A 12,857-nucleotide genomic window follows, 5' to 3' on the forward strand; every position below is an offset into this window, starting at 1 on the left:
TTGATATCCCGATTTATTTTATTTATACTGACGATGTTTTTATGCTGTAAGAAAATATGTTTCACACAATTTTCTGACCTGACATCACCCCCTTGATTTACATATTGGAAAACCATTTACAGCGCTTTATTTTGCTGTCTTGTTAGTGATACGAGCAGTACAGTGATGCCATTTAAAGGAGAAACTAATATTATTTTTGTACACAAGTCAGCAGTTTTCACTTCTTCATCGGGCCAGCTCACTTCCTGAGTGAGAGACAGACTAAAAATGAGGACAAGGACAGTGGGAGAACCCCACAGCTGTGTGTTATTTCCCTATAAAGCAGTACCTATCACTGCAGATGCCTCAGACAGTGTGACTTTTTTTTTTTTTCGCTGCACGGAGAGTCTGGCTCCAGAGAGAGAGAGTCGTCCGGTCTATCCATCCAAGACGACATGGCAAGTAATGCTCGCATGACAGTCTCTATTTCCTTCCCTCTATCACCGTCTGTTCACATCAGCATTCCTGAGAGACAAGTCAGAGGCGTTACTGATAGCAACTATAGTGGTCCCTTTTCTGTGAGCATGTGAATGTCATTTGATTTGTTTCTTGGAGATTGGCTATTAAGCAGAGGACTGAGACTTCAGTATTGTCATTGTTTAGAGCCTGAATGTGCTTGCTTGCTTGTGTTATGGCTCTAGAGATGGCCCCGGTGGAGAAGGATACCTACGGTGCACACAAGTTCAATGCCATGAATCCTAACAGGACTCCATATATCAGTGACAAAGCAAAGGAACTAGCAGGTAAAGCTCAGTTTTTAACTTGTTTTGTGTTGAATGTCACCATATAATACAAGCTGATTATTTATTTTAAGCTTAACTTCATCTGAGCTCTCAGATGAAGTTAAGTAGTAATTTTGTTTTGTCTTTTTCATCAGTGTTTCTGTATCCATCTGTGTGATCCTTGTACTGCCTGTGAGAGTTTAAGCTGTTTCTATGGCCAAAGTTATGTTATTACAAATGCTTCTCCTTCATAAAGTCCTAACGTTTGGTGTCATTTGTAAATAATGGACTGTTACAGAAATCTCAGTCAGCTCTTTCTTCTTACAGTGTCTCTGTAATGTATATTGGTCTCATCCACCCTCTTGATTTCATGATTTGGAGGCTTTTAAACAGACTACAACCTTAGAACAAGCTGAACAGGAACAAGAACATCACACCCTCGAGACTTTTGGTTTTTACCACACAAATTACTGAGTGATTGAGGTAGTTTGGCATTTACTGTCCGACTGTAAATCTCACCCTGAGTGAAACAGGATACTTAATATGAGTGTTTACAATACAGTTTTGTTTGATTTGAACATATGTCCACCCAAAATCTGTTCTGCCAAATGTCTGCGATGGATTATATGGTCAAAGCTTACATACTTTAAAAAAACACACAAAAAACACAGAGATTTAAAAAGACATTCTTTTAAAATGTTAATGTTAGGGCGGTCCAGTGGATGGGGATGTTGCCTCCCAGCAAGATTGGCCTCAGTTTAATCTCCTGACAGGGGAAAAGCTTTCTAAGTGGATTTCAGTGTTTTCCACTTTATGTGGATCCACTGCTCTAATGCTTTAGAAAAGTCTAATGGACTTTTCTCCAAAGTCCGAGTGATTGTGACTTAATTTTACTTTATCTGATAATAGCTGTCAGATCAAGATGTTGCCTTACAAACTTCATACACTGACTTGTGGCTGTGGATGATGCACCATCTCTCCTCCCAAGCAGACAGTTTTTTCTAAAGGTTATTAATGGATTTCTAGTTCTTGTCTTGACTTCCTCTAAGTGACATTTTTAATGACATTTTCAGACAGAGGAAATTGAAACCTTTTTATAACTTGTCTCTGATTGTTGTGCATCAATAAGCTTCATTTTTAGATCCTCACCAGGTGCTCGGCTGACTCAGGACCTCAGGGGAGTCAGCGGTAGGTGCTTCTTCAGGTCTGAAGAAATAGAAAAATCGTGAAGTTCTGAAGATGTCCTTAGGAAAAAAAGTTGATGTTGATGAATTTAGAACTAGAAGGATATCCAGACATTTTCACATACATTGCAGTTTTTTTATATGTCTATTCTAAAGTCTTAAAACAGCTGAATAAATGTTACATTTCTAAATGCCTGCTTGTCACAGGGGTTGAATGTATTTAATTCCATTTAAAGATATCAGCAAAACTTCTGAGATTTACAGCTATACATCGACATCGCGGTGTCACATCTACTTTCACTGCATCATAACACTTAGTGGTGAGACTGATGTCAGTGGAATCAAATATATTGATCTGAGGTTGTACATCAGGGTTCACATGAGCCCATAATCAAATCTCCACAACCAGCTGTGGGGATTGTGAAGACTGTGGAGCAATAGCGAAGCTAAAAACACAGAAAAGGATGACAAGACAGAGGACACCAAGCCAGACGTATGTATAGATGGTGAGAAATTGATACTGAGAGTGTGCAGCAGAAGGCAGAGTGACTGATAAAGAGACAGACCAAAGAGAAAGAGAGGGAGAGAGTAGGCAGGGCTCTAGGTATGTAAGGAACAACAGCGTACTGGGCCAGTGGGACAGAGAGGGGGAGTCAGACGTAAAGGAAAGAGGGGATCCAGAGGAGAGTGTGAGGTTAAGTGTGTGTGTGTGTGTGTATGTGTATGTGTGTGTGAGTGTAAAATCAGACAGAGTGCAAGACTGTGAGCCAGGGAGAGAGATGCTCGAAGAGGATGAGGAGTAACAGGGCGAGGCAACAGCGAGAGGAGCCGGTAGAGTGTGTATGTGAGGAATAGTGTGTGAACAGAGGGATGCGGTCATGTCTCTGTGAGAAGAAGCAGTATAGCAACGGTAACCATGCTGAGCCCCAAGATAAAACAGGCACGCCGGGGTAAGCACAGTCCCTCCTCCCTTTCCTCCATCCTTCATCCTGGCTTCATTTTTCTGTCTTGCCTTCCTTTCTTGCTGCTTTCTGCTTCTTTTTTCTTTTCCTTTTTTATTTAACTTGCTGCTGCTGCAGAGCTTAGTCTGCTGTCTTTTTCATTGTCTATCATCAATACTGTCATTAGTGCTTTCACTGATAATGACATGCAGAGCAGTGTGTCCTTGCATCCTAGTGAGCATTTTACTAGCAATTTGATTCATTTTCTTGCATGATCCTGAGTGTAGTGGCTTCAGCTGTTCTGTGGAGAGCTCACTGAGTGTTAACAGGCTCTACTATAGGGTGATGTAATCCGACATGTCTTCCTCAGGTGATTACACTACCCTTATTCCTAGAAGATTTAATTCTGATGGAGATGAGGCACGTTGTAGTAAGCATCGGTGCTGGGAAGATAATTATCAGTCTCAAAATCACTTGTATTCTGACGTGTGCACCTGAACGCATGACTGTATCTCTGTTCAAGGTTTCCCCCAGCTATTCGGCTGTGGGTTTTTGGCAGGTGACAGAGATCCAATTGGGAGGAATGCGTGACTCTCTGCCCCTGTAAATCCCAACAGCTGACTCTCAAACATAGTTCCTCTAATGCTGGGTAAAATCCATTTGTGACCACAGAAGTTGGGACACCAAATATATGTTCCTCTCACATGATATTGTGAAGATTAATATGGAAGCTGTAAATCAGAGGAACAGCTCCTGCCACCGAGATCATCATGATGCAGTGTATAAATACTTCCTGTGCTCTTCATAGCAAGCGGTTGCTAGATAACACACAGTTTGGCACACTGTTGCAGGTGCCACGGGCAGTTGTGACAGCTGCCACCTTAATTTGAGGAAAAAATGATTATTATTGAAATTGCTGTTCCGATACATCTTCTTCGTGAAGCTTCATTTTTCTGTGTCTTTAGGCGAAGATGTTCCTTCGTTTCCCCCCTGGCAGCTGATCACTTGTTCTAGACCAGCCGTAAAAATCGGATCATAAAAGATGATGGGGTGGAGAAGTGCCTCCTCTTTCTCCTTCACGAATACAGTCAGAGAGTGCAGTAGCTGTAGTTGCTTGCCATGTCTTGTGCGCTTGCCATCTCTCATTTGCTGTAATGGTATCCTCCTTTGATTAGATTCCCAGCTCTGCTCTCCACTGACCCTTTTATGCAGCATCTTTTAGGGCAAATTCAAACAGCATCTCAGAGCTGGGTCTGGATCCTACTCTGTTATGCTGGAAGACATTTACAAAACTGTGAATGATGTAGATGAAGCTTCTCTATTATCTGTATAGTTGGATGATTACTGAAACATTTGAGTGGATAACATAAGGGCTTTAGCAAATATTATGTGGTCCTTTTGAGATACCATAGATTCAAAATTGAGAGGAAAACCATTGTGAACTGAGCTGTGTTTATCATCATCACTAATAAATGTATTATTGCACCCTTATCTCATTCAAATGGTAATGACATATAATACATTTTATATTAATAACTGAATTATTTCAATAATACATAAATAATTTACATTTCAATCATTTAAAGGTTGGAGCAGCTATCCACAAGGTAAAACCTCATAGAATATATTCAAATACCACTACTGTTGCTACCACCACAGTGAGACCTTGTTACTTTAGATTAAACTGTTTATATATACCTTTACAACACTTACAATCGGCTTAAATTGCAAACTACTCAGTGGTGAATAAAATAGTTTCAGTCAGCTTCACTGCAACCAAACATGAAACCAAACAGCAAAACGCTACAGTAATGCACCATTAATAATCTTAACCAGCGTGAGCCCTTTTACTTTTGATACTACGGTGGGCGGATGTATAGCTGTCATGTTTGCACCAGAACGTATGACTATAGTTCTGTTCAAGGCTTACATTCACTCAAATACTGCTGAAGATGCTGTACTTTACTTCAGTAATACAATTTTTAAGCTTTACTTTCTATGTGTTTTGTTTTTTTTTGTTTTTATATAGAAGTATGAGACACGGTTACATTATATCTGCTGTATTTATAAACCTTGATGAGCCTGCTTCAGCTGTCATTTTGGAAATGACTGCTTCACACAGTCATTCTTCTTCCTTCTCAGCAATCATGACTCTGCAAAGGAAGGATGTCCAGCAAGGGGAGAAATAGAAATGAGGAGTCCAGACAGAGAGCTGATAACAGAGCGAGAGAAAGAGAGAGGGAGGGAGAGGAAGAGAGAGATGAAGAGAAGAAACAGGAGAGGGAAAGGAAAGAGAGATCTCTGTCCAGGCCCTTAAAGATACCTTCCCTGCTGTCCTCAGCAGAAAGCAAAATGCAATTAACAAGGAAAAAAGATGCCATTGATTTCTCTCTTCTCCCCTCTGCCTGTGCCTTGTGTTTATCTCTCTCTTTTCTCTTGCTGGTTGACTCCCCAGGGATCGCTCTACTGTCACAGTTTTTGCTCCATTCCTTTGGCATACAGATGCTAATATATAATCCATATTTTAATTCCGGCTGTAGCAGTCAAAGCACAGTCTGATCCAAAGCAAAACCTGTCTATGTATAGCAATGAGACTGGAAATAATGGATGCCCTTGTTAATATCTGAAACAAATTAAAACATGTACAGAAATAGACGGGTTTCTTAAAACAAGATGGCTTTGCAGTGAAATGGAGGCATTCCCTTTGTAGGCTGAATTCAGATGAAATCTTGATGCATGGCCCATGCTGTGGGCTTAGCGGTACCCGAGGGAGACTACAAAGAAAGATTTAGAAAATTACTTATCCCGTGTCTTTGTGGAATACTGTCTCTGTCACTCTTTTTCTGATCTCAATGTGTGTACCCATGCAGCGCGGTCCAAAAGCATGGTTCTCGGAGAGTTGACAAGGGTTTCCAGGCCCTGTTCTCCTCTGGATCATGAGAAAGCGCTGAAGGCGGGCTGGCTCAAGAGACAGCGGAGTATCATGAAAAACTGGCAGCTGCGCTGGTTTGTCCTGAGGACCGAAGCTCTGTATTTCTACAAGGATCAGGATGAAAGCAAAGCACAGGTATTGCAAAATAGCACATATGAGATATTGACACCTGTTGCAAGGCTGCTCTGTTATATTCCATCGTATTCCCCCTGAAACATCTGAGCCAACTTCTTGAACTGATCCGATTAGTATTTAGAACCCAAAACTGATCACTCGACTGTGTTTTTCAACTAAAATAAAACCAAATGTGTTTTCCATTCTCTTAAATAGCCAAGTGAAATAAAAGTGACCGTGTGTTTTTTTTTTTAAAAACTGTTTGCTAAATGAAATACTTGGTGTCGAGCTATGGCTGGGTAAATATCATTATCTTTAACACAGAAAATCAGCTCCATTAAGACCTCCCCACAGTCTCCATTAAAGCCATAGCGTGTTGTTACTGCCCTGACACATACACTGATTATGTGGTAACTACCTACCCTGTGGTTGTGTCTGAAGCACTTAGTTTTTGACCTTTGACCCTATCTGTGCTGAAAGGATCAAAAATGCTAGTACATCAGGAAGCACCAGTAGGATAAGTAGATGAAGAGATGTTTCCCTGAGTCATTCCTCCCTCCATCATCATTGCCTCCCTCTGTTGGACAATTGCCCAGAGTCCCGTGTACTCAGCGCTCCATAATATTTAACATTCACTACACGCCCTTGTCCAGAACCTCTGATATCTCACACCTTCCTCGCCTTTCTCCGGCAGGGTTGTATTCCTCTACAGGGTAGTCAGGTCAATGAGGTGCCTGCCAATCAGGACGAGCCTGGCCGCCACCTTTTTGAAATAGTTCCAGGTGAGTTGGCATAGTGACAGTTCTGTTATATAAGGAAACAAGTAAGTAAATAAGCCTTGTTCAAGAGATGCTGAACAATCTGTTTAGCACCGAGTGCCAAATAGAAAACTTCGCACTTGGCTCCCTTTAGATTTTTAAGTCAAACTTTATGTTTTACCTAGCGGTACTTTTCTCTGTGTTGCTTAAAATTGTGATCAGACTATACATGCAGCAAACCTCTGTTTAACCTGTGCTGATCCAAGTATCTCTTGTACCATCTGGTAGTTTTAGATGGTCACAGTGAAGAATGATTTTAGGACATTAAGATGCCTCCCTGATGTCATTGTTCAAAATGTCACTATATATAGATATACATAAATCATGCTTACAATGAGCTTAAAGTGCAATGAATTCTAACAGATAAAAGTACCCAGCTGTAAATAAATGTGCCCCACTGCAACTAAACGTAAAAGCAAGATCCTCCAGTAATGCATGCATTAATAATTAATGTAATTAGAATATAATGTATCCCGGACTGGGGCCATTTTCGTACACAGTGAGCACTTTTACTTTTGATACTGATAATGCTAAATGCATTCACTAGGTGTATGTTTGAGCCACTGTACTCTATGTAGATATTACAGTTTTTACTTTGCTAATTCTAAGGCTTCATATATCACGATGTGATAAAAATAATAATAATCTGGTCCTTAACGAGATCTAAAACCATTTCAATACAACCTGAAGTGAACAACAACAACACATACATATTACATGATTATTTCTTTAACCAAAATGAATCCAAAATGCCAAAGCAGTGTATAAAAACTATGTGATTCACATTGACATGATCTTGTAAAACCACTTTTAGCAATAATAACTTCACGTTATTATTTCTTGTATGATTTTATCAGTGTCCTAAATTATTGTCAAAGAATTGTGTCCCACTCTTCTTTACAACATTGCTTCAGCTCATCGAGGTTTGTGGGCATTCATTTGTCCACAGCATGCTTGAGATCCCTCCACAGTATTTCATGGTTGAGGTCTCGACCTTGACTGGGACATTTCACACTTTGATTCTTTTTATTTTCAACCATTTTCTTGTAGATTTGCTGCTTCATCTAAGCTTTATCTTTCAGATTGATGACCTCACATTTGACCTCAGGTCCTCTGGCTGCAAAATAAGCCCAAATCACAATCCACCACTGGGCTTGACAGTTTGTGCTAAAATGCTGTGTTTGATTTTGTCTGTCCAAAGAAGGTTTTTAACCCTCCTAAGCCAAGCTGCAATGCTCTTTTTGGAAATAAGATGCTTTTTATTGGCAACTGTTCGGACAGGTCATTCTACTGTCATGAACTTTAACTGTTAACATGCTAACTGAGGCCTGTAGAGTCTTATCTCTTAAGGTTTTTGTTTGTTTGTTTTCAGTTTCTCTGAGTATTTCATGGTCCGACCATTGGGTGAATTTACTGGGACTTCGACTTCTGGGGAAGGCTGGCAAAGGTCTTAAACGTTTTCCCCTTCGGAATAATCTTTCTAACTGTAAAATAATAGACTTCAAATTGTTTGGAAATCAACAATTGCATCTCTAAGATCATTAGTGACATATTTCCTCCTAGGCATTGTGTTGGTTAATATCTGAATCCTCCACAGAAGCAAACTGCCAAACATCTACTTTCTAGATGATCACTGTCTGATGATCAGGAAATTAAATACATTTGATCAGCAGTACCTGGCTCTTACTTACCTCCTTAATTCCTATCAAAGTAGTAAGGGTGCACTTAATTTTTGACACACTGCCTCTGCATTATGGCTTAGCACGTGTTAAATAAATAACAACACAGTTTTGTAGTTCATCTGAGGTTGTATTTACATAATTTTAAGACATGCAGATTCTTTTTTATCATATCTAGATGCATAAAATCCCAATTTAAAAGGGGGTGTACTTTCTTTTTACCATGAACACCTTCCTGCTGCTCAATGGATTTGAATATTAATATCCAAATGTACTTTAATTTTTTTATGGAGTACTTTACTTTTGTTTATTTACCACCTTACATAAAATCAGCTGTTTCATTTCTTTTTACAGAAGCATGAATATCAAATTTCCATTGGAATATAAGTGGATTTTTTTCCCTCATACATTCAATTTAGCTGTTCCAGAAATATATAAAACACATTTATTTTAGGAAAATGGCTGGCAATAAAAATGTAGAGTTTGTAATAAATGGTTTATTATGTGCAAATACACTGCCCTCAGTCTCATGTGACCTTGTAGGAAAAGACTGTCTAGTTGAAAAAAACAGTGTGAAAACACATGTGAGGAAAGGTCCAGGACAGAGAGAGAAAAGAGTGAAAAGCATGCTGCAGTTGCTGGTGTCCCATGGGAAGCCTTCTCTTTCTGGGTTGTTTGTCTCTCACACACAACACACTATGCACCACAGTGCAGGACTTAGCAATGAATGCGGGTACTAATATGTATTCTCCACAATGAGCCGTGTGCAATCCTTGCTAAACCCACTTTTCAAATCCTGTGTTTTGTATTGCTTTTTCTAAAATATGTGAGTTAAGTTTTATGCTTTTATCTCTGCTGAGTATTTCCACCTCTTCAAAGGCAAAGGGGTACAACGGGAGAGAATTCCACATAGGGTAATCAAAGCTGTGCTGAAATGAACTAAATGTCAAACTGAAATGTCATCCGGGGTGGCATCAAGCTGTGTTCACCCAGAGGAAGAAAAGGCAGAGCTGCATGATTGTGTCTTTGTACTTTACAGGGGCGCTTGAGCTAATGAGGTTATTGAGAATACTGATATTGATGTTAGCAGCTGGATCTGTAAACAAAGTAATTCTGCAAAGTCACTTGCAATCTAATTTGCAGAGGTGCTATCTGTTTTGTGTTTGATTCCATATGATTAATAGTGAATTTGAAATGTGCTAGTCATTATTCTATAGGGACCAAGACAAAATTGAAGCATGGCTTTCTTTTCAGCAGGGGCTGGAGAAAAGGATCGAACTGGTATAAGCCATGAATCATTCCTGCTGATGGCCAGCTCCCAGAGCGACATGGAAGAATGGGTCAGAGCCATACGTAGAGCTATATGGGCTCCACTTGGTGGAGGTTTGAGTCTTTAAAATGTCCTAATATAGACACACATGAACACAGAAGGGTCTGCATGCCTTAAAAAAGGGATACGGGGTTTGCATAAGAAAATTTTTGAGCTATTAGTCACATGAATTTCTTGGTTTTGTGACTGAAGGTGTCTTTGGGCAGCACCTAGAGGAGACAATGTTGTATGAATCCCAATGTGGCCCTCAGAGACTAGTCCCTGTGCTGGTTGAGCAGTGTGTATGCTTCATCCGTGAAAATGGACTCAAGGAGGAAGGCCTTTTCAGGGCCCCCGGACAGACCAATCATGTTAGAGAACTGCAGGATGCCTTTGACCGCGGTGAGAAGCCAGTGTTTGACAGGTGAGGCAGTGGGAGGGGGAATTTTATCCACAACAGTATGCTAAGCCATTATCTGTATGGAATAGTACTCTATATTGTGCAGTCCTTTTCTCTTTCAGTTCCACAGACGTCCACACAGTGGCATCACTGTTAAAGCTGTACATACGAGAGCTGCCAGAGCCTATAATCCCATTCTCCAAATACACACAGTTTCTCTCTTGCGCTCAGCTTCTTACCAAGGATAAAGAAATGGTATTGAATTGTCTACTTAAGACTTTACTGGTACATTTCAAAATCTGTTCTTAGCAATAAACATCTACTTTTTTCCAAGGGTATTACAGAGCTCGGCAAACAGGTGAAATCACTTCCTCAGGTCAACTACAACCTCCTTGAGTACATCTGCAAGTACGTAAAGTGTATCTTGTCACCTATATATATATATCAGTGCTGATGTCATTGGGATGGGACTCATTATTCTGCCTTCACGGCTTCACAACTGATGATTTGTCAGCTTATCAAACCAGAGACATTCATTACACCCACATTGTCTTCATCAGGGGAAGTGACATCACTGTGCATAATTGCATATCTTCTCTAACTCCTTACATTATGGAAAAAAAAAATCCCACGCACCAGTCACAATGAGACCTCTCAATCATCCGACCTGATTATTTTTTAAAGCCAGCTTTAGCAAAGCTTAGCACTGATGATTATATGAAAATAAGTTTTGCTTTTGGTTGTGTCTGTTCAGGTTTCTGGATGAGGTGCAGTCTCACTCCAATGAGAATAAGATGAGTGTTCAGAACCTGGCCACTGTGTTTGGACCTAATATCCTTCGGCCCAGAGTGGAGGATCCAGTCACCATGATGGAGGGTTAGAGAGCACATCAATCTTTGCTAATTTAATGCAAATTTGTGAATAAAAGCATGAATTTCAATCAGTGTGTACAAAGTTTCAAGATAACTTGAGAAATTTGTTGTATTTTTGTTTGCCATTCTAAACAGGAAGTACGCAGGTGCAGCACCTAATGACTGTGCTGATTAGTGAACACTCACGACTTTACCAACGTGAGGAGCCAGAAACAGAGATTAAAGTTCCCATACAGCGCCAGGAGAGCCAAAGGTGCAAGGTGGAATGGCTTTCACAAGAAGACCCTGACCACCCACATCCCTCAGGGACAAGCTCCAAAATGCCTAATGAAAAAGCCCAACCTTCCACTTCTTCTACAGACATTAAAGTAACAGCAGTGAGCCCTGTTACACTGGACAAGGGTGAGGAAAGTCAGACTGAAGGGAAGAGCAAAAGCAAGACAGAGGAAGACATCAAGACTGAAGGAAAAGTTGGAAGCGATGCAGCTGTTAGCCCTAGCAAACAGGCTAAAGCATTGCCTTCCTGGAGATCCACCTTCAAGGGCAGTGCAACCTCAGGTGGGCCAAGAGGGAAAATAGGGGGATCTGCAGGGGACGTGTCGGCTGCCGGGGGGAGCAACTGGTTAATGAATGGTCTGTCATCCCTCCGAGCACACAGACGTACCACCTCATCTGGGGAGAGACTAAAAGACTCAACTGTATCGCTAAAGGATTCAACCCTCTCCCTTAAAGAAACTACTCTTAAAGACTCTCACAGAGACTCTGATGAAGATTCTTCTCGAACATCCTTGTCTCACAGAGCTCTCCACCAATCCCACAGACTGTCTGCTTATGACAACGTGGCCCCCTCCAGTCTAAGTCTACCTGCTGACACTTCGTCCATCTGGACGTCTTACGAAATTTCATTGTCTGAGCCAGAAGGGAGTGATAAAGCAACAAAATTAGAACCGAGTCAAGAGAGGCCCACACAGTTGAAGGACTGTGCAAATACTTTGGATCACAGTCCAAGCTGCAATGAAGATGATGATCTTGCAGAAACAAATGAAGATGCCACAAGCAAGGTGGCCCAGCTCAAGCAGGAACTGAAGAAACAGAGGGCGAGCTATGAAGTCCGTATCCGCAAGTACGAATGAGTCATTTGTCATTCTGTTTAGAATAGCCATTCAAAATCAAAATGTATTATTTATTTATTCATTATTATTCATACATGTAATATTTATTATTAATTATATTTATTTCATTTGAGGTTGGAAGAGTCCTGTTCCAACTACCAGTCCCAGATAAACCGCCTCGAGGAGGAGCTAGACCAGGAGAAGAAGAAGTTTCACATGCTGGAGATCCGACTCAGGAACTCAGAGCGGGCTCATCAAGATGCAGAAAATCGCAACATTCTCCTTCAGCAAGAGATGGAGGAATTCTTCAAAACCCTCGGAGATCTAACTACAGGAGCAACACGGACCAAATAGACCAGACCAGCCTGCCTTCATCTGGTCCATCAGTGGAGGAGGAGCTCAGTTACTGGGACGCCCAACCAGCCCCAAAGCTTTGAAGACCAAATACCTCTAGCGCAGTACTAATTGCCATCTTTTAGTACAGCTCTCTTGTGCCTACACTGACCAGTGCCGGTGCCAAACAAGAACTCCTCTGGACCAAGCACCTCTTATTTGTCATTCCTTGCTGTTATATACCATAGGTCATTTAATTAGCAATTGAAATTTCCTTGTAAGAAACCAGAAAAGGCCTTACTAAAAATTATGAGGTACATAATACATAGATACGTTATTGTTGATGCTGATATTCTAGAAAGAAAGGTAAGCTTTTAGTAAAAGAAAGAATAATGTGAGACG

The 12,857-nt window shown here is 40.7% G+C and overlaps 1 protein-coding gene across 6 annotated transcripts; it reads left to right on the forward strand.

Annotated features, from left to right (window-relative positions):
* Positions 1 to 385: 385 nt before the first annotated feature.
* On the forward strand, positions 386 to 12,780 carry arhgap22a (Rho GTPase activating protein 22a). 6 transcript variants are annotated; one of them, XM_026189048.1, is made up of 11 exons: positions 386 to 557; positions 681 to 782; positions 5,757 to 5,953; positions 6,627 to 6,714; positions 9,684 to 9,812; positions 9,952 to 10,162; positions 10,261 to 10,393; positions 10,473 to 10,546; positions 10,893 to 11,014; positions 11,146 to 12,133; positions 12,257 to 12,780. In XM_026189048.1, the coding sequence occupies exons 2-11, from the start codon at positions 683 to 685 to the stop codon at positions 12,474 to 12,476; spliced, it is 2,262 nt and encodes a 753-aa protein (XP_026044833.1). In that variant the 5' UTR covers positions 386 to 557; positions 681 to 682; the 3' UTR covers positions 12,477 to 12,780. The 6 variants fall into 6 exon arrangements, with proteins under 6 accessions (XP_026044833.1, XP_026044831.1, XP_026044832.1 ...); XM_026189046.1 differs by having other exon boundaries at positions 386 to 782; XM_026189047.1 differs by having other exon boundaries at positions 386 to 782; positions 9,687 to 9,812.
* Positions 12,781 to 12,857: the final 77 nt, after the last annotated feature.

The sequence above is a fragment of the Astatotilapia calliptera genome, chromosome 13 (assembly GCF_900246225.1).
Source record: "Astatotilapia calliptera chromosome 13, fAstCal1.2, whole genome shotgun sequence".
NCBI classification, from domain to species: Eukaryota; Metazoa; Chordata; class Actinopteri; order Cichliformes; family Cichlidae; genus Astatotilapia; species Astatotilapia calliptera.

What these genes read in the sequence shown, in the direction of transcription:
- arhgap22a (XM_026189046.1), top strand. Translation starts at nt 650, where the DNA reads ATGTGCTTGCTTGCTTGTGTTATGGCTCTAGAGATGGCCCCGGTGGAG. An exon ending in CCTTTTTGAAATAGTTCCAG is followed by an intron (nt 6,715 to 9,683) that starts GTGAGTTGGCAT and finishes CTTTCTTTTCAG; the next exon opens with CAGGGGCTGGAGAAAAGGAT. An exon ending in CTCCTTGAGTACATCTGCAA is followed by an intron (nt 10,547 to 10,892) that starts GTACGTAAAGTG and finishes GTGTCTGTTCAG; the next exon opens with GTTTCTGGATGAGGTGCAGT.